Source organism: Homalodisca vitripennis, chromosome X, assembly GCF_021130785.1.
Source record: "Homalodisca vitripennis isolate AUS2020 chromosome X, UT_GWSS_2.1, whole genome shotgun sequence".
Lineage (NCBI taxonomy): Eukaryota > Metazoa > Arthropoda > Insecta > Hemiptera > Cicadellidae > Homalodisca > Homalodisca vitripennis.
In genome coordinates, this window is record NC_060215.1 from 13,218,608 (window position 1) to 13,240,784 (window position 22,177).

At 32.8% G+C, this 22,177-nt stretch overlaps 1 protein-coding gene across 2 annotated transcripts in view; it reads right to left on the reverse strand.

Annotated features, from left to right (window-relative positions):
• Positions 1 to 505: 505 nt before the first annotated feature.
• Positions 506 to 22,177, reverse strand: part of LOC124368695 (beta-1,3-galactosyltransferase 1-like) — a 50,954-nt gene continuing 29,282 nt past the window's right edge. For both annotated transcript variants that reach the window (XM_046825995.1, XM_046825994.1), the window contains exons 5-6: positions 18,687 to 18,835; positions 506 to 9,095 (exon numbers count right to left, since the gene is read on the reverse strand). In XM_046825995.1, the coding sequence (XP_046681951.1) occupies positions 8,830 to 9,095; positions 18,687 to 18,835 (415 nt within the window). In that variant the 3' untranslated portion in view covers positions 506 to 8,829. The remainder of the gene's footprint in view (positions 9,096 to 18,686; positions 18,836 to 22,177) is intronic.

Here is a 22,177-nt window from a genome sequence, read left to right on the forward strand (position 1 = left end):
TATACCGTATGTAAATAAATAAATAAATAAATAAACATGTATAAATGTACTTGTCTTAGGATTCAGTACAATATTTTCTGTATTCTAAAGACTCCATTATGGTTACGCGTCAATATTGTTTTACAAAGACTATAGATTTATTGATAGATTTTTGTATACTTTAGGTTTATCAATTGATTTAATATAATATTGTATTTTTGTGCTCTATTAAAAGTACATTTTGTGCTAGTTTTTTTCAATAAAGGGTATAATATGAATCTGAATCTTGCTCTTTAATCTCGGTGCATTTTCTGGTGACAGTTTTCAAGTTGGAGTTATACAAAGTGTAATTCAGTTTCTCAAGCTATAATAAAAATCCTAGTTTAGAAACATGCTCTGTTTACAAATTAAACAGATTTGAGCAGAAAGTGTTCGTCCGATCTTATCACCTCTTAAGTGCAGTTTAACTGGCATGTAACGTATCAATGAGATGTGGATGGGTTTCTAAATATTGAATTAGACAATAGACTTTCTAGACGAATTTATTTCAATTTAAAGTATTACAAAATAACATATTAAAACTAAAAATACATCAATTCAGTTACAGTAAACTAAGGTAACCACAAAACGTGAAAATTAAACTGTGAAAAACTATAGATTTAAGAAGTAACAGATCACTTGTATAACACTTTTTTTATAAATTTAATTTTACAACTAACTAATCAGATGATTAAGTCGATAACTTGAAAGTATAAATTCCAAGTTCTCTAATCTAATAAACAAAATGAACAAAGAGACTAGACAGTGCTAGACACTATGGATACTTCAATGTGTTCTCAGTTCAACACATTTAGAATATGTGATAAAAACTCTTACTTATCTACCAACATTCCTAAGGGTTCTGTATGGGTAAATGTTCACAAAATGTAATTTACAGTATAACATTGACACCGACTGGGTATCACAGTCTGCAATAATGGTGATTTTGTCTAGTGTTCAACAAGCGACAGCCTTGCAACGGAACTAGGCCCCTGCGAGCAACGTGTGCTGAATCAACCTTTCAAGCACAACATTACTTCAGCATTCATCTTCCGATATGTATAGTTCTGTTTAATTCCCCATGTCGTGTAAAAGATCTACATGAAACTTTGTGTCGTCTTACTCTAACCTTGAAGCCTCTGGAACATTTTACATTCGTTGTCAGAAGAGATTTTATTAGCAACAATTGCTGCACTCTCTGCACACAAATCGATCCGAGGTGGAGGGACCAAACCTCGTGGCAATAACCACCAATGAACAGTTTATAAGTACTGAGAATATTCTCCATTTTGTTGCAGTATGTTAACATAAAAACTATTCATTATACTACCCATTGTTGTATTATGTCTACAAAGTCTATTAAACTTTTACGTATTAAGTTTAGCGATTTAAAAATGTCCCTAATTCATTTTTAGAACAGTTTTGGGGAATTTAAATTCCACCCCCCCCCCCCAAATAAGTCCTTAAAAGTTCACTGTGTTACAAATCCTTCGTTGAATGCGCATTTAAGTTCCAAATTTCATGTTTTCACTCGTCAGGAAATGCCTAAAACTTCCTAACAGTCTATCAGCACTATCAAGCATTTCATGATTTGAGATTTTAAAACTCAATAATGTAAAAACAAGACTCGGAACCAAATAAACTACCAATTGACAAAAACATAGTATAAAAATAAGGTTTGAGCTACGAATTTATTTACAATACTGTAATTAATTGAGAAATGTAATAACTAATCCCAGACAAAAATACTGTTTGCTAGATTTAAAGGTATGTGGAGTTTTCTATGCATACTACGCTGTAAAATTCTACATAACGACTTTCTCTGTGATAACACATATTTATGAAACAACTGCAGCACTGCCATGTACACACTTCTTGCCCACGATCATAGACTTGCAGATTGTGTAATCTGCATCGTACAATCTAGTCACTAAGGATTCCAAGTGTTTACATGTACAAACAGCAAACTTTCTACAAATTCCCTTTGAATGAATTGCTGCTGGGAAAGGTGTTACATAGAAGTGCTCATCCATAAACCAAACACAGAAGAACTGTAGGATGCTGGAGTTACGTGTACAGTCTGACCAAAGAGAAAGAAATTTACATTATAGTACATTACAAAAAGAAAAAAGACACAGGTTTCCTTTTCTCCTGATCAGACAGTACAATCACCCAAAACTTTTCAGACTAGAGACAAAACTTTCCGGATAATAAAACTCACCGTTACACAAAAATAATACTCGTTTGCCAGCATAAATTTGCTGCTGAAAATGTAACAAAAAATATCAACTATTATATACAGGGTGTTCACAAAAGGCTGTCACACACTTCTGTGGCTGATAGTATTTATTATTTCAAACAAAAAATGTCGTATAACATATTTCGAGAACTGTCTCGTTTAGCCACTAGCCACCATTTTGTATTTTTTATAAAAATGTTATTATCTATAAAACTATTCATGCTAAAGAAATCAAATATGGCAAGTAAGTTTGAATAGATAAGAGGAAAATAAAAAAATAATTGTGTTAATTTATTTGATATTAACAAGATGGTGTCTGTTAAAATTTTTGAAGTAAAATAACAAAAAAACCAGTATAGTTATAAAATATTTGCTACACAACTATTTGAACAATTTCACCAGAAATCAAATGGTACTTGTTTGAACAAAATCTTTCAATGCATGAGCTAGCACGACCACTTTAAATGTAGGCTTGCACAAGCCGGGAGCAGCAAACATTTTGTCTTTTGATAGGCATCAGCTGTTTTAAATAGGTTATAACAATTTTACAAGACACCAACTAGTTTGCGATTTTATAACAATTCCAACAACTCTTTCCAACATAATCTGTCAACGCATAATATTGATTGTTGCTAGCAATGGCGGCTAGCAGCATTTGTTTGAAACAATGAGTACTATCAGCCATAGTAGTTTGTGACACCCTTTTGTGAACACCCTGTACATAATCAACATTACAAGTCACATTTCACTGTTTTTATTCATGGCACTTTTGAACTAAACGAAGTTGAAACTAGAAGTACGTATACTCGTCAACATATTCTATAAAACTAAAAGGACATTCATGTGTGTCAACTTCAGACGACTCTGGTCCAATAGCAAAGTAGGTTTGGATATTAAGATCCATGAACAAATAAGGCACACATAAAAATACTGGATCTTTGAGATCATAATATATAAATGAATAAACCTACATAAAGTGTTCAGTTTAGAAATACTTACTTTGAGAGAGCTAATGTTGATAGTTTATACCTTGAGGCAGACAAGTGTTAAAACGTTATGGTAAAACAGGCTTGGTTTTGTTGTCTGTCAAACATAGAGCATGAAGTAAACATATGGTAAAAACAAAACATATTTGTTGTAGTTATGAACAATTTGATTTTATATTGATGTGCTGCAATATTTCATGTACATTTTATTTTGATCTAAATAGAGTTACTTAATTTGTTATTCATATCAGTGCATTTTTTAATAATGCCATGAATAAAACCATTAGTACAGTGGTAGTCAACCAGAATACATATTAGCATATTTCAGATACACTTTGGAATTTGAAAGTACAAAGTCAATCAATTTCTACTTTCAATCAAAGCACAACTTTATAAAAGTACTTGACAAACCATAAACTACTTAGATTCTACACCGTCAACAATTTTATATCCTCTTAACCCTTTCTAAACTAGCCTAACTTTAATTCTGAGCAGGTTGTGCATATATACTACGACAGGTGGCAGATCGGATTGTATCTGCACCAAAGCAGGTGTGGCAAGGCAGAAGATGCGTTAAAAAATAAAATTGTACAAGTCAACAGTAAATATATTTTACACTAAACAGCTCTACTATGCCTACGGCACATTTAACGTACAAAAATAGTAATGTTTCTTAGCAGTCAACTGTACTAACATAATCTATATTTCTTATACTAAAAATATATTCAATCTCTCACTCAACACTCTATTGAGTTCTAATACCACTGTTTATTGGCTAAAATCATTAAACCACCTAATGTACAATACAAACTCCAAATTGTTTGTTTAATCTATTAACAGTGGCTTTGTAAGTTATACTACACAGCTGCTTATGTATAAGACTGAATGATGTAATGAATTAAAATTACCTATAATGCAATAGCTTATGGTCTGAGAGAAGCATTGTTAACTGTTGGTGATAAGGTGTGCTGGAATAAAGACCAGAGCTTTCTCTACGTATCACTTGAAAATGTGAAGGAAAGTAAAATTAAAATTCGAAGAAAATGTTCAAAGAAGAAAACGGTTCATGTACTCTGTAAAACGGAAATGGTTCTGATTTTGATTTCATAATTAGTCTGCAGTCTGATTCTGAGTTTGAATCCGATTCCTTAGAAATAATATACAGAATCCCACTTAAAAATGTTTTAAAGCTTGTTTTTAAGGCTGCTCAAACTGTATCTTAATATTCAAAACTGAGTTGAAGCTCAAGTTATCAACACAATAATTGTCTTTTAAGGTTTATTAAAACTAATATAAAATGTTTAATCTGCATGCTATTATTTTTATTATGTTTAGTAAATAGTAAAAACTAACGTAATACAATTTTAAACTGCCTATTTTGGCAAGAATATTATACAAATTTTACCTATTTGGTGTGTATAATTTTTTGTTTACATTTTTACACAGTTACACTTTATAAATTAAAAAATGTTTTTACAAACAATTTACAATAATTTACAACCTATGTACATGTCAGCAGCTGTGTACCATTACTATCAGTTCAGTAGTAAAGTCCACATGGGAGTTACACGACTCAATCCAATACATCACCATCTCTTGCATCATACGACACATCAACATCAACATCAGTTTCACTATCAAACTTCTACTTCAACATCATCAATAAAACCAACAGCTCTGAAAATTGAAAATTGTAACTGGCTACGGTCTACTCATAGAAAGTGAAAAAATTAAAAGACCTATGAGATTATATTGAGTAATTAAAGCTAATTTCATACAAAAATAAACTTGATTCACTAGGACAGACCATATTGCCTTCAACAACCAAATTTGATCAATACAATATATTACATAATTGAATTGTCTTTTCATTCGTTTAATCCAATTGTTACTATAGTTTTCATAATACTCTATTATATTCAAACAACTTGAAGATCTCGTTCAACAGTTAAACACCACACTTACAAAACATCGCCACTCATAAATTATTTCACAAAAATAACAATAACCGAGAATTCATTTAATGGAGATTTTGGAACGTGAGCCAAACAAACTCATATACACCTGTCATCTAAAATCAACTTATTTATATCATCACAGTTGGTTACCAAAAGATTGCATGGCAATATATTCTGCAGGGTTTAGAAAACAAATTTTATTACGTGCATAGAACACCTGAATACGAGGGTTATTTGTCTTTCTATAAAAGCTTAAAAAATTCACCTTAACAATTTTAAAGAGCTTTGTAGAACCTTTCGAATCTGTTCAACAAGGTTTTATTAACGTTTTGGTGGAAATTTAGATTAGATATCTTATTAAATAACATTTTAATGGCTATTCTTCAGAACTCCTATACTTTCATAAAAATTAATTGTAATAACTGGTCAAAGCAGCAGAATATTAATTCAGTTGCCAACGGGTTAAATTAATCCAATTGTCGATCTCTTCACTAGTTGACTTTAGATTGCTATTTTGTGCTAGATATGGCTAAAACAATCTGGGCTGAGACTGGACAAATACTTTCAATAATATCAACAGTTTGTATAATATAATATAACCTTCAAATCAAACCCCTTCCTGTCCACTACAGGAAACCACTTTCAGTATGGATATTGGCAACTTTCGTCACTTTTGCTATCACCTGACAACAAGTAGGGTACCAAGCAGTACAGTGCTACCAAACACATTGTAGAGACTAAAAAACCTTCATTTTGTTCAGAGTTGACAACTTAAGCGAACAAAAATACACAGAGAGTTAAATGAAAATAGTAGAGAGGAGTAAAGTGATGTTGTGTTTTGCTAAATTGTCATGACAGACGAAGCATTGTGACTCAACACATTTTCTAGTGAAGGATACTTAAGGCAAGGTATGATAGAAAAAATTGTGATATTCCCCCAAATATTTTGACAATTTTGTATGTTTGTACTTCCAGAAATTAGATTGCCACAACTGCTGATTAGTGATGTCTTCGTGTCAAATTTTACAACTGTGTAAACCACCTAAAAACCACATCACATGATGAACATTGTTACACCACTGGAAAGAACGGTTATCGTTATCACATTTTGTAACGTACATTTCTTTTTGTCAGCTCAGCACTTTTCTGGCACAGCATTAAACTATGATCTATTGACAAATTTCTGCTAACAGGGAATTGAGTCAGTTGCAAAGAAGAAACTACTCTCAGCCCTAAGCCCAGCCATTTATAACCCTCAGTAACTCTAGCATTGCTTCCTCAAATCACAAGTCACTTAACTCCTGGATTACAATTTACATTACAAGGCAACAAGAGGACGATTACACAATTCAATACTACATTTTAACTACGAAAACAAATTTAAGTTTTACAATAATTATATTTACAAGTTCGGTTGTTTTTGTGAATAAAATATTTTCCATTTATTTGTTTTGTCCTACACTTGACTAAAATATAAACAAACCATTTGAATTAATATTTTTTCCAAATATTCGACTTATTGGGTATTGGTTGGATTGGTTATGGTGACTTTTCTCAACGTTATCACAACATTTTACACACTCCCTTTACTTCTATGCTCTCCCAAGTAGAAAACACGTGGCTGAGTTAACTCCTCCCTTCTTTCCATTCTTTCAACTTAACCTGTACCAGCTAGGATGAGAAGAATCGATGATTGCAGGGAGTAGATAAATTCCAGAATCGAAAATCAGAATTAGCCTCTCTGTAATGAAATGTAACAATCTAACTTAACTCAGCTTTTGGACAAAACGCTTTTTTAGTGGCACAGCAGTTAATGATTCTAAGAATAAAATATTTATATCACATGACTTTATTTCATTATTCAGTATTTTGTTTTATTTCCACTTATTTCATCCTCTTTCTTGGTATTTGTTACTGTTTAGTGTTGCTCATTAAAATATGAAAATTTGACACCAAACAACAGCTTGTCAAGAGTTAAAAACAAACAACTCTAATATACACATTATTGGAGTATAAATTATTGCATGGATGGTTTTCAGTGGACATATTTTGGTTAACAGTATGCCAATCAAAGTAGTGCGTTTAAAGTTTAACACTTAAAAAGTACCACAACAACAACTTTACAAAACCCAAACGTCAGTTTAAATATATTGAAAATTTATTCAGTACAAAAAAGTAACAGGGAAAATGCATTTGGTGATCAAATCTCATCAACCTGTTTTAGATTTTGAAATACAAGTAGAAAAACATTGCTCCACATTTAATTTAGAAAATTTACATAAAAACATAATGAATTAACAATCTTAACATTACAGTTATTTTAAAGATTGTTTTTGAGGAGATTACCCATATGGCATATAATCAAAACTTCCTGGAATAAGTCTTCAATCAGTTAAAAATGATTATGAATCCATTACATTAAAGCATTTTAAATGTAAATCAGTTGAATTTTCCCTTTATACCAATCATTGACGATAGACCAAAAAATTACTTAATTGTGGTAGTTTTCTATTATGGAACATCTTTTACTAATCCGTTTTAAAACACGTTTTTAACACTGAAACTAATACATCGTTACAATTTTAAGGAACTTTTTGAACTTTTACACTTTTTATATTTCATTAATTACTTTATAACGTAATTAAATATTTTTGACAGGAATCATCCAAAAACATAAGTCTAGGTCTTTATCATTAAGGCAGCTGTAAAAGATCATAGGGTATTTGTTATTTATTTACATTACTTATAGTTTTAATATAAATTTCCAAACTTACATATAAAATAACAAAATAAAACCTCTTACAACAAAAATATCATTGAATAAGTAGATAAAATTCATTACGATGTTAAATAGCATAACATTAATTAAAAAAGTAAAGGTTTTCCAGCCTATTATAACAGAATGTTAGAGAAATTAATTAAATCAAATTCAATTCAATCTTTAAATTACGGGAAAATACAATCCTGGGGAAATTTCTGCATCTGAAAGTTGTTAAGATAATGCATCAGTTACTCGAGGAAGTATTTATCAACTCGTTATTCCAAAGTAAACTCATAAAAATAAAACAATATGCCTACATTTAACCAATGTACCACCTGTTCCTATAAATACAACACAAAATTATTATTAATAACAATACAAAATCACAGCTCATATGACTACTGTGCTCAATGATTGATGTGCATTCAAAAATACACCATCTGACGTCAAGTGTTTTGTGCTATAACAACGTAAACATCTCATAAAAACGGCCTTCAACATGAGGACCAACTAATAACTTCTGTACGGAAAATAGTAATACTTAGATCCATTTGTGGGCAGTTGTAAGAAGACCTTATACCTACATAGATTCAGAAACTATCACATTCCTTAAGAAAATAAGCGGCAGCTAAAAGCGTTGGTAATGTTAAGCAGTCTATGTAAAAAGTTTCAACTAATGTTTTAAAGATATGTTATTTAAAGAAACTTTACAATATCCTCGTTAAAACTTCAACATCCAGAAAAAAAGCTAGAGATCAAAAACATTCCTGCAGTTAAAACTCTGTTGTTTCACCCCGACTTTAAACTTTAAAACGTTACTTCTAGAGCTTTGAGCACTGAATAGTTACTGCAAGTGAATTGTCGTCGTTAGTGACACTGGCCCGCGAGGGACAGACGCCTGGAGCGTGAATGGACGATGGCGTGGGAGGTGGGGACCAGTGTGGCAGGGGCACGGGGCGTGGTCAGGGTAGACGAGCAGTTAGAAACGTACGAGAAGGCGGTGCGGAGATCCTCAGGAGACATCCGATGGTTGGTAAATACTGTTGACCTGCACGAGTCGGAAAGCTTTCTGCGTTGGTAAAAGAAGCCATGATGATTGATTGGCTTGATCCCAGCTACACGAGCACATATACCTGAAAACATTAACATACCAGTACATGATTATTCTGGACAGGACAGATCAGGGCAGGTTACGCATCTGTTAATGTACTAAGTCGTTGCTAAATAATCACTTTGTAATGTTATACTGTTTTTCAGTTGGGGGTACATTATTTTAGAACTGAAACAAGATATGATTCTAATGAGACTTTGGGTATGGTGCATTACGGTGTATTCCAATCGATCAAGACTCAGTCTCACATTAGTAAACATGATAATCTGTATGATTAAAAAGAAAATAAAAACAATTTTGACATACAGACACAATATTGAATAAATGCATTTTTTGAGGATCCAAATTTATTAAAACTCTTATGTTTTATCACACAGTGTGATCTTTTGTCTAGTTTAGAGTTCGTGTCAATCCTAGGGTTCAATGTTTTAAGTTTTTTGCACTCGAAAGACCAGCAGCACTGGCCACACCAAGGTTGCAGACAGCTCGCGTTAGTTTAGCTGTAGTTTGTCCTCACAACTCGTATGGCCAGTACAGATGGCCGCGCTACTTTCATCGACAGCTCGGCAGCCATATTTTTTGTTTGCCTCCCCAAATCGGAATTAATTTACTCTGCGCTATTTGCATAGTAATTTAAATGTTTAAAGAAAAAATGTATTTTTAATGAATATTTCATAGATAAACATACATTTGGGAAATTTAACTGTTATACTTATATTGTTAACAAAGATATGTAATAAAATGTTATAAAGTAGACTTTTACTTTTATACTCAGACATGAACTACTTTAAATTTTTCTCACTCTTTAATTTTTTTTATGAAACAAAACTTTTAAAAATACATACCTATGTGTAGTCAAGAATAGTTAGCATGCGTGTTCTAGTAAAATTTTTGAGGTTTCTATCCCTTCTATCACCTCAGTGTATAAGCCCACTACGCGTCATACATCTTATTTGCACAGTCTTATCTTTAGAAAAGAGTTATAGGCTGATTTAAAATTTAATGCTTTACTTCAAAATAATTTTAAAACAAAGCTGCTCGATAGATTTGAGAACTCACCATTCATTATGAAACAAAGAGAATATTAGAAAATAACTGCTATTTTTAGTGGCCAGTGGTGCTGGCCTTATGAGCTATGGACTTATTATATCATGGCCAGTACAGCTGGACATACGAGCTGAGATAACATTACGGCAAATATTAATCTGCACTTCCAGCGGTGGCCAGTAGAGCTCAAAGGGCAAACAAATTATAAATACTGCCTTCGAGTGCATAGGGTTAAGCAGTATATAAAAAAAGTCCTTCATTTAAAAAAAAAATTGTTTTCATAGTGATTTTCAATAGTATTGTAATTAAATTAAGTAAAATGTTCTATTAGCCCAATACATTACACTGCCAAGGCTCGTCAAGATATAAAACAATAAATACTAAATAATATTGAAAAAATACTAAATAAAACACTGGTAACATAAAGCTAAGACTAGGTGGAGTATGATATTTCACTGTTAATTATTTTCTGATGAATTTCGGAGTAAAATTATCAAAAATATAAATTTACAATTAATGCAAATATTTTATAATGGTTTTTAGAAAACCTTTAATTTAGGAATTCACGCTGAAGATGCTTATTGATGTTTATTGAAAAATGCTAACTATTGTAAGAAAAAGATGTTTTAAAGTGGGTTGTTCGGTATATAGGCATCGGTAGAAAATGTAATAATAATAAATTTGTTTATTTGTTGTAAAACATGTTACATGTATTGACCAAGTCTAATTCAGCTACAGACTAAATAGCATTGTCTAAATAATACTGAATAAGTATAATACAAAAATATTATGTATATAACAATATAAGACATTAATTGCCCAGTTGAGTATAACACTGATTATATCATGAGTTTATCTTGAAACCATCATTAAAAGTCTATTTTGTTAATAGAAAAAAACTCATCAATATTATTGAAAGGGTTTTGAAACAGCCATTCATAAAGCTTATTTTGATACATTTTAAGAGAGTATTTTTCAATCAGATGTTTCAATTTGTTATGCACTTTTAAGCCAACTACAACATGACTTTTCAAAGATCTACTCGGTCGACAATAGTCAATTAAAATGTTATTACTGTTTCTTGTGTTGTAATAATTATGTGTATGGTATGGTAAACAGATAAATCAAACAAATATAAATTAACTATTGTAAGAATTTCTTAGTTAATGAAAACAGGTTTACAATGATCAAGATATTCAGCTTTACCAACAATTGTAACAGTTTTTTAACAGGAAGCACCAGTATTTCCTGAACTCTAGCACTATTTCCCCACAGTATTAATCCATATCTCACAATTGACTGAAAATAGCTGAATATAAATTGCATGCAGTCCGAACATAATTTTCACTTATGCAGCAAGATAGACGTATCAATAAAAAAATAATTCTAGATAATTTAGTAGACAGAAAACAATGTGAGGTCCCCATGAAAGAATATTATCAATAGGAATTCTTAAAATTTGTATCACCATTTATATTTAAAATTGCTTTTAGGTATAAGTGATATTTCTTAACAACTGAGTAATAATTTATATTATTAAAAGAATTAGAAAAAAGGACTGAAAAGATTGTTCAGCGTCAGTGAACTTAATTTCATTAATTAAGTGTTCCCAGTCATAAGCATTCAAACTTGATACTAAATTGCATATTTCTTGCTTAGGCAGAACAATTTTTAAGTACATGTCTTTCCCAATAAAACCATTTTTACCATTTGGTGGAATAAGAGCTTGAGTATATTGGTTAGCCATTACACCATCGTGATCAGAAAAGGGAAAACAAAAAATGTTACAAGAGTTAACCCTATTCTGTTCACAATTGACAAAAATGTTGTCAAGGCAATTTGCACCTCGTTTAGGAGATTGGTTCAGACAATAAAAAATGTACTACCTTAATATATTTAAAAAATATTTAACGGATGGTTCGTTCTTTGTAATATCAAATTTAATGTTCATATCGTCTCCAATAACTGTTGTATAGCTGGTCCACTGAGTTAAATATAATAACAGATTTTTAAAGTGAATTGAGAAAAATATTATGGTCACCATCAGTTGAATGGTACAATGAAACAATGATTAATTTGAATTTATCTAATAATATATCGGTTACTTCAAAATGAAGTTCTATACAAAATTCTGTAAAATTAAGAGGCCTTGCAAGAAATGTGTAGATTATGTGTTGCATAGTTGTGATGGGAGATAAAGGGACTGCACTGTATTCTTTTGCAAGCCAGAGTTTGGCCATAACTTGGCTTTCCATTTAAACAAAAAACTCAACATCGTTTGAGGGTGTTGGCTTTGTTAGGCCTGGGGGGTTATCTGAGCAAATTTTGAACTCCCACAACATTGATGGAGGAAGCTCTGGACCAGATGATGTTCTTGTGATAGCTTTGTGGATCCAATGACGTAGCCCGAAACGAGGCTGAAAAAGCAATCACCTCAATCAAACAGACTTTAGAAAAATATAAGAGCTCTAAGATAATATTTAGTGGATTTGCCTACAAGACACGATTTGAGGGAACTGGTCCTGTGTAAATAATGAAATCAGAAAATCAAATGAATCTCTAGAGGCTACAAGTGTTAAATTTACTAATGTATCTTTGGTGAAGAGCAGTATAGCAGACAGACAGTTACACACACGGCATGGGATGCATTTCAATTATAAAGGAAAGCAGTGGCTCGCCCAGAAAATATGTGAGGAACTGGACTAAAGGAACTCAACCAGAACTTCCTACGTCGCAGGGAAAACATCCGGATGCAGTCACCTTTAGTAAGAGGGGAAAGTAATAGCAACACAGAACACCTGCAACCGCACACAATGGTCTAAAATCCACTGAAGTAACCTGCATCTTGGATCTCACTTCAAGCTCCCGAGCCACTACCAGTTGAAGAGAAGGAGAAACAAACATCTTCGGATGGGCTCTCTAGTGTCAGTGATGTCAATCAAACCAATCCTTTAAACCTAAATGTTTGGCCCCTTTAAAACAAAAAATGATGAGTAGCGATAGTAATAAAAATTATTTTAAATAGTATTACAGAGTTGAAGTTAGTTTTTAGACAAAATGTTACAATGTAGATGATTATGAGAATTATATTGATAACTTAGACATATTAGAAAATACTTTTGTTAATAGAAAATAACTGGTTACTTCATTACAATGTTCAAGGTCTTCTGTCCTTTACAAAGTTAACAGAATTACAAAATGTTTGTAAATAAATTTCCCATTAAAGTCATTAGTCTCAATGAGCACTGGTTGAACAGCTCTCAGCTATCAAATTTGAATACTTTTGAATGTTTTGTATTGGCTTCTCACTATAATTAGGGTAAAGTAGTACTAGAGGAGGTTCCTGTATTTTAGTTAAAAAAGGTTACACAGTTTATTGAAAGAAATGATTTGTTTGTTTCTCTCAAAGAAGATTTCGTTTTTGAGAGTTGTTGTATAGCAATCCCTAATGAGAGCCAACTTGTTATTTCAATTTATCATAACACAAATAAGTCCAATGTAAGATGGCTTTTTGATTAAACTTGAAAAACTATTTAAGGCACTAAAAAGAGAATCTAAAAGAAACCAGGTTTATATAACATCAGACTTTAATATTGATATTTTGGAGTCATGCAGAGATTACAATTTACGAAATAGGTTTTTAAAATTTACTGATTTCATATGGGTATACTTACAATTTTAAAATGCCAAACTAGAGTAACTAAAGAAACTATGTCATGTATAGACAACATTATTACCAATAATAGAGTTAAGCAAAGTAAACTATTAAATATTGAGCTAGGTTTATCTGACCATAGAGCCTTATTAATATCAGTTGATTGTAAGAATGATTTTACAGCACAAAAAAAGGTTCCACTAGAAAAAGGATATTTACGGCTCAGAATATTGCTGGTATGGTTGACTGTATTAAGTAATACATCATGGAATGTTTGTCAATTTAAGCACTGTGCAGGAGAATTTCAATAGTTTTCTTAGCAGTTTTAAGACATGTTTTGAATCTTCTTTCCCTTATAAATTTAGGTCAAAGCTAAATGTGGATCTAAAAATATTTTAAAAAAACAAGAGATGGGATTACAAATGGTATAATCGAGTCAAGTAAGAAAAAAAGGGAACTACATAAAATAGCTAAATCTAGCAATGATGTAAATTTTATTCAGTATGTAAAAAGATTACAAACACATTTTTAAAAAAGTTTGTACTGCTGCTAAAAGAATGTATAACTGTAAATATATCAGTGATTCCAAAAACAAAAGTAAAGCTGTGTGGGCATGTAGTGAAGTCAGAGTTAGGTATTAGTACGACTAAAAAACAAGACTGTACAAGACTCAAAATAAAAAGATGAAATTTTGTGTAGACTCTAAGCACATTGCTCATCACGCTCAATATTATGTTTGTAAATACTACTTATAAAATTAGTGCAAACCCACAGATCAACTCTGCGATTCAACTTTTAAGTAACTTTAATTGTAATAAGCAAGCCTCATTTGTCTTTAAAAATGTTAGTGCACAAGAAGTCCATAGAGTAATAATGAGTCTGAGGAACACAAAGTCCGTTGCGTGGGATGAGATTCCCAGTGCAAGTGCTGAAGGCTTCTGCGTTTTACATCTCACAACCTCTGGCTTTAATTATTAACCCACTCTTTCATGTGCGGTCAATTTCCCTCGCAACTTAAATATGCAGATGTAATACCAGTTTTTAAAAAAAGGGGAAAGGCAAGACCCTAACAACTACAGGCCAGTGTCAATATTACCTAGCATATCAAAAGTCTTTGAAAAGATAGCCCACAAGCAATTATGTACATATTTAGAAAACAATGGTTTCCTCTGTAAAAATCAGTATGGCTTTCGCTCTGGCCACAGCACTATTGAGGCAGCATCTGAAAATGATTGAGCAAATTCTAGAGGCCTTGGATGGGTCGCAGGATACTGCTGGTATTTTCTGTGACCTATCCAAGGCCTTTGACTGTGTAAATCACTCATTACTTGTAAGTAAACTTAAATTTTATGGAATCTTAGGTAAGCCTTTGGAATGGTTCCAATCATTCCTTACTGATAGGAAGCAAAGAATATTACTCAACAATAATGGCATAAAACATACATCATCGATGGGCAAACATATGTAGTGGTGTACCACAAGGATCTATTTTGGGTCCTTTATTATTTATTATTTTTATAAATGATCTGCCTTATAATGTTAAAAATAAGTTGATATTGTATGCAGATGATACTACATCCCTAGTAAAATGTAACCGAGGACAACATATTAAATCAGAAATTGTTAATTCGCTCATAGATTTAGAAAAATTGGTTTACATATAATGGGCTTGTACTAAATAGTGATAAAACTCAAATTGTAAAATTCCAAACATTGCAAAAGCAAGACCCTGTCAAATTTTCAGATAAATTTCAAGAATACAACTCTGACTGCTGTAGATTTTAGTAAATTTTTGGGGCTCCTTATTGATAAAAATTTGTCCTGGAGACCATACATAGATGTCTTAAACAAAAAACTGAGTTCAGCTTGCTACCAAATGTTTACATTAAGGAGTTGGTAGACATTAAGACTAGGCTTATAGTTTATTATTCTTGCTTTTATTCACTAGCACAGTATGGAATACAAATATGGGGCAGCTGCTCTGGCATTATCTCTGTCCTCAAAATTCAAAAGAGATACATAAGAACCATTGCTATTTTTGAATATAAGAACCTCATGTAAAAAAAAAATATTTACAGATTTAGAAAATATTGACAATTCCATCATTGTATATATTTATAGTTGTTTAATTTTTATTCATAATCGTCTAAATTCAGGAAATATAAAGCAACATGAGCACCAGTATAACACCCGTTTTAAAGATAGACTGCAATTTCCTGTACACAAATTAACATTATTTGAAAGTTCACCAAGTTATATGGGAACTAAATTTTATAATAAGCTTCCTCCTCATTTGAAGCAGCTTAAAATGTCTTGTTTTAAGAACTCAGTTTAAAAGTCTACTAATTAGTAAAGCTTACTATAGCATAACTGAGTTTTTACATGACAGTCTTTACGATCACATGTTTTTAAATGTTTGTAATATTTTAATGTAATGTAAGTTTTATTCTGTAATTGTATTACAGATTTAGTATTTATTATTGACAAGCAACCTGTTCACACAACATCTGAAGTTTGTAAAATCTGTGAATGTTTTGTTGCAATAAACTTCTTGATTCTTGATTCTTGAGTTTAATTTTCCACTGTCAAAGTTTTAAGATAAAAAATGGCCTCTACACGGATGATTAAATTCTAAATTTTCTAACATTCGAATTGCTGTCCTTTAAGTTTTGAAAACCTTTTCAACGAATGGTAAACTACTCCAACAAACAATTCCATGTCTCATTTCAGATTCAAAATAGCCAAATTAAATAGTTTTTCCTGTTATTAAATCCGTTAAATCTTTAATTTTACAAAGTAGTCATCTTTAATTCAGTAGCATAACTTACTGAATTTAGTTTCTTATTGAACTAACTGCTGTGATTTTCCAACCTCAGATTATCCCCCAAAGTAACACTAAGGAACTTACAATTTTTGTTGGAAGTTAATTTAATCTCATAAAAAGTTATTTCAAGTAGTTCTCTAAAGTGAAACTAAAACTAAGTATGAATGTTTTGAGAATATTTAAGAAAAGTTTGTTGGCTTAGAGACAATTTAATTAATATTTTTCTGTAATTTTTGAGATAGGTGGTCTCTAATTAGGTTTAATCAGACCTGTGGTGTCATTAGCAATGAGAATTAATTTGTCATGTAAATTCAGCTGCTTGGTTGTCATTTATAAAAATTAAAAATGATATGAGAATGATTTAGTTTAATGTTTAAGCTATGATAACTTGTGTAATTAACCTCCATGTAACAACTGACAATTCTCTATGTACACTCCGGTATTTATTGAGAAATACAAATTTGTTATCTACTGCCTATATCACAATCGATCAAGACTCCACCAAACATGAACATGATGGTCTATATCACAATTATTATCGAGGAGGTAGAGGGAAAAGGGCAAACATTCAGAGTTTCTTTTTTTCAAATAGCTTATGTTTCTTGTAATGTCTTCTATACAGTGCTCTTTGAACTTAACTGATCAGATACTGTATGGCTATTATATATTTGAGTGTTCTGAAGGTAAATTAAAATTATGGTATTAACATTTTCTTACCGTTGAAGTCGTATTATAATAATCATATTATAAAACTGAGAAGTTTGAATCTGCACCAGAGTATAGAATAGTATAGAATAATGCTTTATTTCTGAACATCAAGTACAAAGAATTGTGTCAAATATGTTGAATTTATACAATTCAACATATTTCAAAAACATACATTTTGATCGTGTTGTCTTCTTTAGTTAAGTCAACTGTATTTGATTTTGTCTAAATGCTTCGATTGAGTAGATTGGGGTAACTGTCAACCAGGAGTGTAATCAATGTATCAGTGCTTCACCTGACAATAGCTTGAAGTCAGCAAGGAGATGGTTGTAGAGTTTAGTCTCGATAAATAATGGTTTTTCTTTCACAAAGAGCTGTCCTGTGTTTCACAATAGGAATTCTTGATGAGTGTCTAGTGTCATGAGTATGTAGTAATCTTGTTTTTTTAGAGTCCTAATTTATCAACATGGAGTATGAATGCCTGTACATAAATTGAGATTACTTTTTTAATTTTGAGGTTTTTAAATTCTTTTCTGCAACTGTCTCGAGCTTTTAGGTTTGCTTATAATCGTATAGCTGACTTCTGTAGGGCGAGTATTAAAGTTAAATTGCTATTGGATGTGCCACCCCAGACCACTACGCCATATCTCAAGTATGTCTCAAACAGAGCCAAGTGCCATCTTTGCTACTTCTGTGTTACTGATGCATTTTATTCTTCTTATCACATAAAGAGCAAAGTCAAGTTTTTTGCACAGGGTATCAATATATGGGCCCCATATCAAATTTGAGTGTAGGGGGAGACCCAAAAAGTTAGTTTAGTCTAAAAGGTCAATGCTATAAAGGACCTGGATGTGTTCTCTTCTATTGGAGTTGATCTGTTTTGTTTCAGGAGGAATTGCTACTTGGTATTTGCTAAGCAGTAGTCGTAAGTCATGTTTAGGCCAATGTAGGCACGGATACTTAGGTCTTCTGGTGTGTCTCCTTTCAGAAAAAGGGTTATGCCATCCGCACACATCAACATTGCTGTAATCTTTGATGTTGTCAGGGAAGTACCCAATGACTAAATGTGCAAATTGGAAAATACAAAAGTATCCTGTATGTATTCCTATATAATGGCTAATCAAATCGTACAATTTTGATTATATCTGAAAATATGTATTACTTTCTAGTGTATCGAGTTGCTCTTATTGCACCTAACTCCTCAATTGATTAACACTCCTGCACAAATTAATTAATATTATACTGTATCACAATCTCCACTTTACTTCATTCAATAGTTAACATCGTACTTATGATTTAACTAAGAACTTTGTGCTTCTCTAGCTAGAATTTAAAACAATAGTTTTGATACTTTATAATATTTATTTACAGCTATGACTTACCTGTTATATAAACATCTTCTAGGTGAATGATTGGGGTTTTTAGGGCAGCTTTATATAGTTTAGGAACGACATCTTGAGACATTACATAGCCTGTGCCAGATAAGTAGTTGGGATAGAAAGGCTCACTGAAGAGGTATTGAGGTGTATACCTGCAATACAAAAGATGAGTGTGATTTCAATTTCATTTAGTGGAACACATACAGATTTGAAATAAAATAAATAAATAAATCAATTTTCCTTAACTTAATTTTCAAGTGTTATTCACAACAATTTAAAATCATATCTTGCATACCAAAATCTTCAACAAAACCACCCTACAAAATCTGCACTGGACAAGGTAACACTTTAAATTCTAGTCTGACAAATCTTTAGTAAAACAATGTCAGCTTAGACATTTGAATATGTTTGATATTTTTCCTGCATATGTTGAATCAGCAGAATTTACTGACGGAATAATAGGTAGGTATAATACACATACTCACAAATTTCAGTTATACTGCGAGGAGCAATCAAGAAACTTCTACAAACTGCAACTACTGACAGCTCATAGGAAAACGAAGATACTGACCCTTTTACTGTGAGGAGCAATCAAGAAACTTCTACAAACTGCAACTACTGACAGCTCATAGGAAAACGAAGATACTGACCCTTTTACTGTGAGGAGCAATCAAGAAACTTCTACAAACTGCAACTACTGACAGCTCATAGGAAAACGAAGATACTGACCCTTTTACTGCGAGGAGCATTCAAGAAACTTCTACAAACTGCAGCTACTGACAGCTCATAGGAAAACCAAGATACTGACCCTTTTACTGCGAGGAGCATTCAAGAAACTTCTACAAACTGCAGCTACTGACAGCTCATAGGAAAACGAAGATACTGACCCTTTTACTGCAAGGAGCAATTAAGAAACTTCTACAAACTGCAGCTACTGACAGCTCATAGGAAAACGAAGATACTGACCCTTTTACTGTGAGGAGCAATCAAGAAACTTCTACAAACTGCAGCTACTGACAGCTCATAGGAAAACCAAGATACTGACCCTTTTACTGTGAGGAGCAATCAAGAAATTTCTACAAACTGCAGCTACTGACAGCTCATAGGAAAACGAAGATACTGACCCTTTTACTGCAAGGAGCAATCAAGAAACTTCTACAAACTGCAACTACTGACAGCTCATAGGAAAACGAAGATACTGACCCTTTTACTGCGAGGAGCATTCAAGAAACTTCTACAAACTGCAACTACTGACAGCTCATAGGAAAACGAAGATACTGACCCTTTTACTGCGAGGAGCATTCAAGAAACTTCTACAAACTGCAGCTACTGACAGCTCATAGGAAAACGAAGATACTGACCCTTTTACTGTGAGGAGCAATTAAGAAACTTCTACAAACTGCAGCTACTGACAGCTCATAGGAAAACGAAGATACTGACCCTTTTACTGTGAGGAGCAATCAAGAAACTTCTACAAACTGCAGCTACTGACAGCTCATAGGAAAACCAAGATACTGACCCTTTTACTGTGAGGAGCAATCAAGAAATTTCTACAAACTGCAGCTACTGACAGCTCATAGGAAAACGAAGATACTGACCCTTTTACTGCAAGGAGCAATTAAGAAACTTCTACAAACTGCAGCTACTGACAGCTCATAGGAAAACGAAGATACTGACCCTTTTACTGTGAGGAGCAACCAAGAAATTTCTACAAACTGCAGCTACTGACAGCTCATAGGAAAACGAAGATACTGACCCTTTTACTGCAAGGAGCAATCAAGAATATTCTACAAACTGCAACTACTGACAGGTCATAGGAAAACGAAGATACTGACCGTCTATCTACAACATTTGGCTCAAGATGTCCACACAAGTGGCAAAGAGCTTGCTTTCAACAATATAAGTACAATCAAACTTTGATAAATTGACCTTCAACAACTTAACATCTATGATAAGTTGGATCTTCAAAATCCCCTTGAATTTCTCACTACACGAATATTGGATTATAAACATCTTGATAAGTTAATCTTCCAGTGTCTGGGACAGTACATTAACACTCTATAACTCAAAGTTCTAGTTGTTCGTGTTGTATACAACTCAAAATACCAATCAACCCACATCCATAATTCAAAGATAAGGTTTAAGATAAGGTACGTCACATTTAGCAACATTGGCATTTGTAAGCAAGCCAACAGTTACCATACAAGATTTCTTGTAGTGATAAGAATTTGCCCTTCTCCTCAACATTGACTGTAAATTCACATTCATCATTTACTGCAGTGTTCCGTAGCACACTTTGTGATTTGCTACCATATGTTTGTCAGTGTGATAAATTATCTACCATTTATTTTATTGTACTATGTTATCAAGTTTTGTTTACCTTAGTGCTGTTCGATGTGTATAGCTTGGTAGTACATACTTTACGTACAATGCTCAATTAAATGAATATCAAATCAAATCAAAGTGCCTTTATTTACAAGCGTTTCTCAGTACATACACTGTTTTGCAGAACAACTCAAGTCATTTAATGGCCTTAAATACTAAATAACAAAGACTTGTGATTAAAACTAAATGGAACAACATTGGATTATATTAATACTAAAACTTATACACTAACAACTTAACTACGTTATTTATCAACACATATGTAGTCCTTAAGTTTTAATTTAAAAGAAATTCAACTGTATTGCTTAAGGCTAAGGGGGAGGTCATTGTACAATTTAGGGCCGAAATACGAAAAACTTATCCTCCCGACTTCATGCCTGACTTTTCGAAAGTCAAGAAGGTAGCCATGGCGGGTACTGCGTTGCGAGACCCCCTCCCGGAACAACAACCGCTCGCTCAGGTACTGCGGTTCCTGGTGTGATAGGACCTTGTGGACCAATGACCAAGTCAACATCCTGCAGACGGACTCCACTGGTAGCAGGCTGGCAGCATCTCGAAAGGGGGACACGTGATCAAAACGTTTCAAGTTGAAAATGAAACGCACAGCAGAGGTTTTAAGTCTCTGAATACGTTCTACGTCCCCCCGCGAGATGCTGTTACCATAGGCTGGATAGCAGTAGTAAATGACGGAAAAAAACCATCGACTGCATAAGCTGAAGCTTCGCAAATTCCGGCAGTAGAGATCTGAATCTGTATAGAACTCTTAAGCTGCCAAGTGCACGTTGTATGACATAAGTGACGTGTTCAGAGAATGTTAGATCGCTATCAAGCATGATGCCAAGCGTTTTCACCCTGTCACACAAGGTCAAAAACTCCCCATCAAGAGCAATCCCCACACCACTGTCTGTCAAGGCCTGTATTGTGTTGTGTGGTATAGTATGAAGGGCAGTGCACTTGCCTACATTGAGCTTTAACCCATTGTCTACAGACCATTTACTGATGTTTTCAAGATCAGAGTTTATATGGGCAAAAGCCACCTGAACTGAGCTAGGGTCATAGGACAAACGCAACTGGCAGTCATCAGCATACATATGAGCCGTACAGTGTTT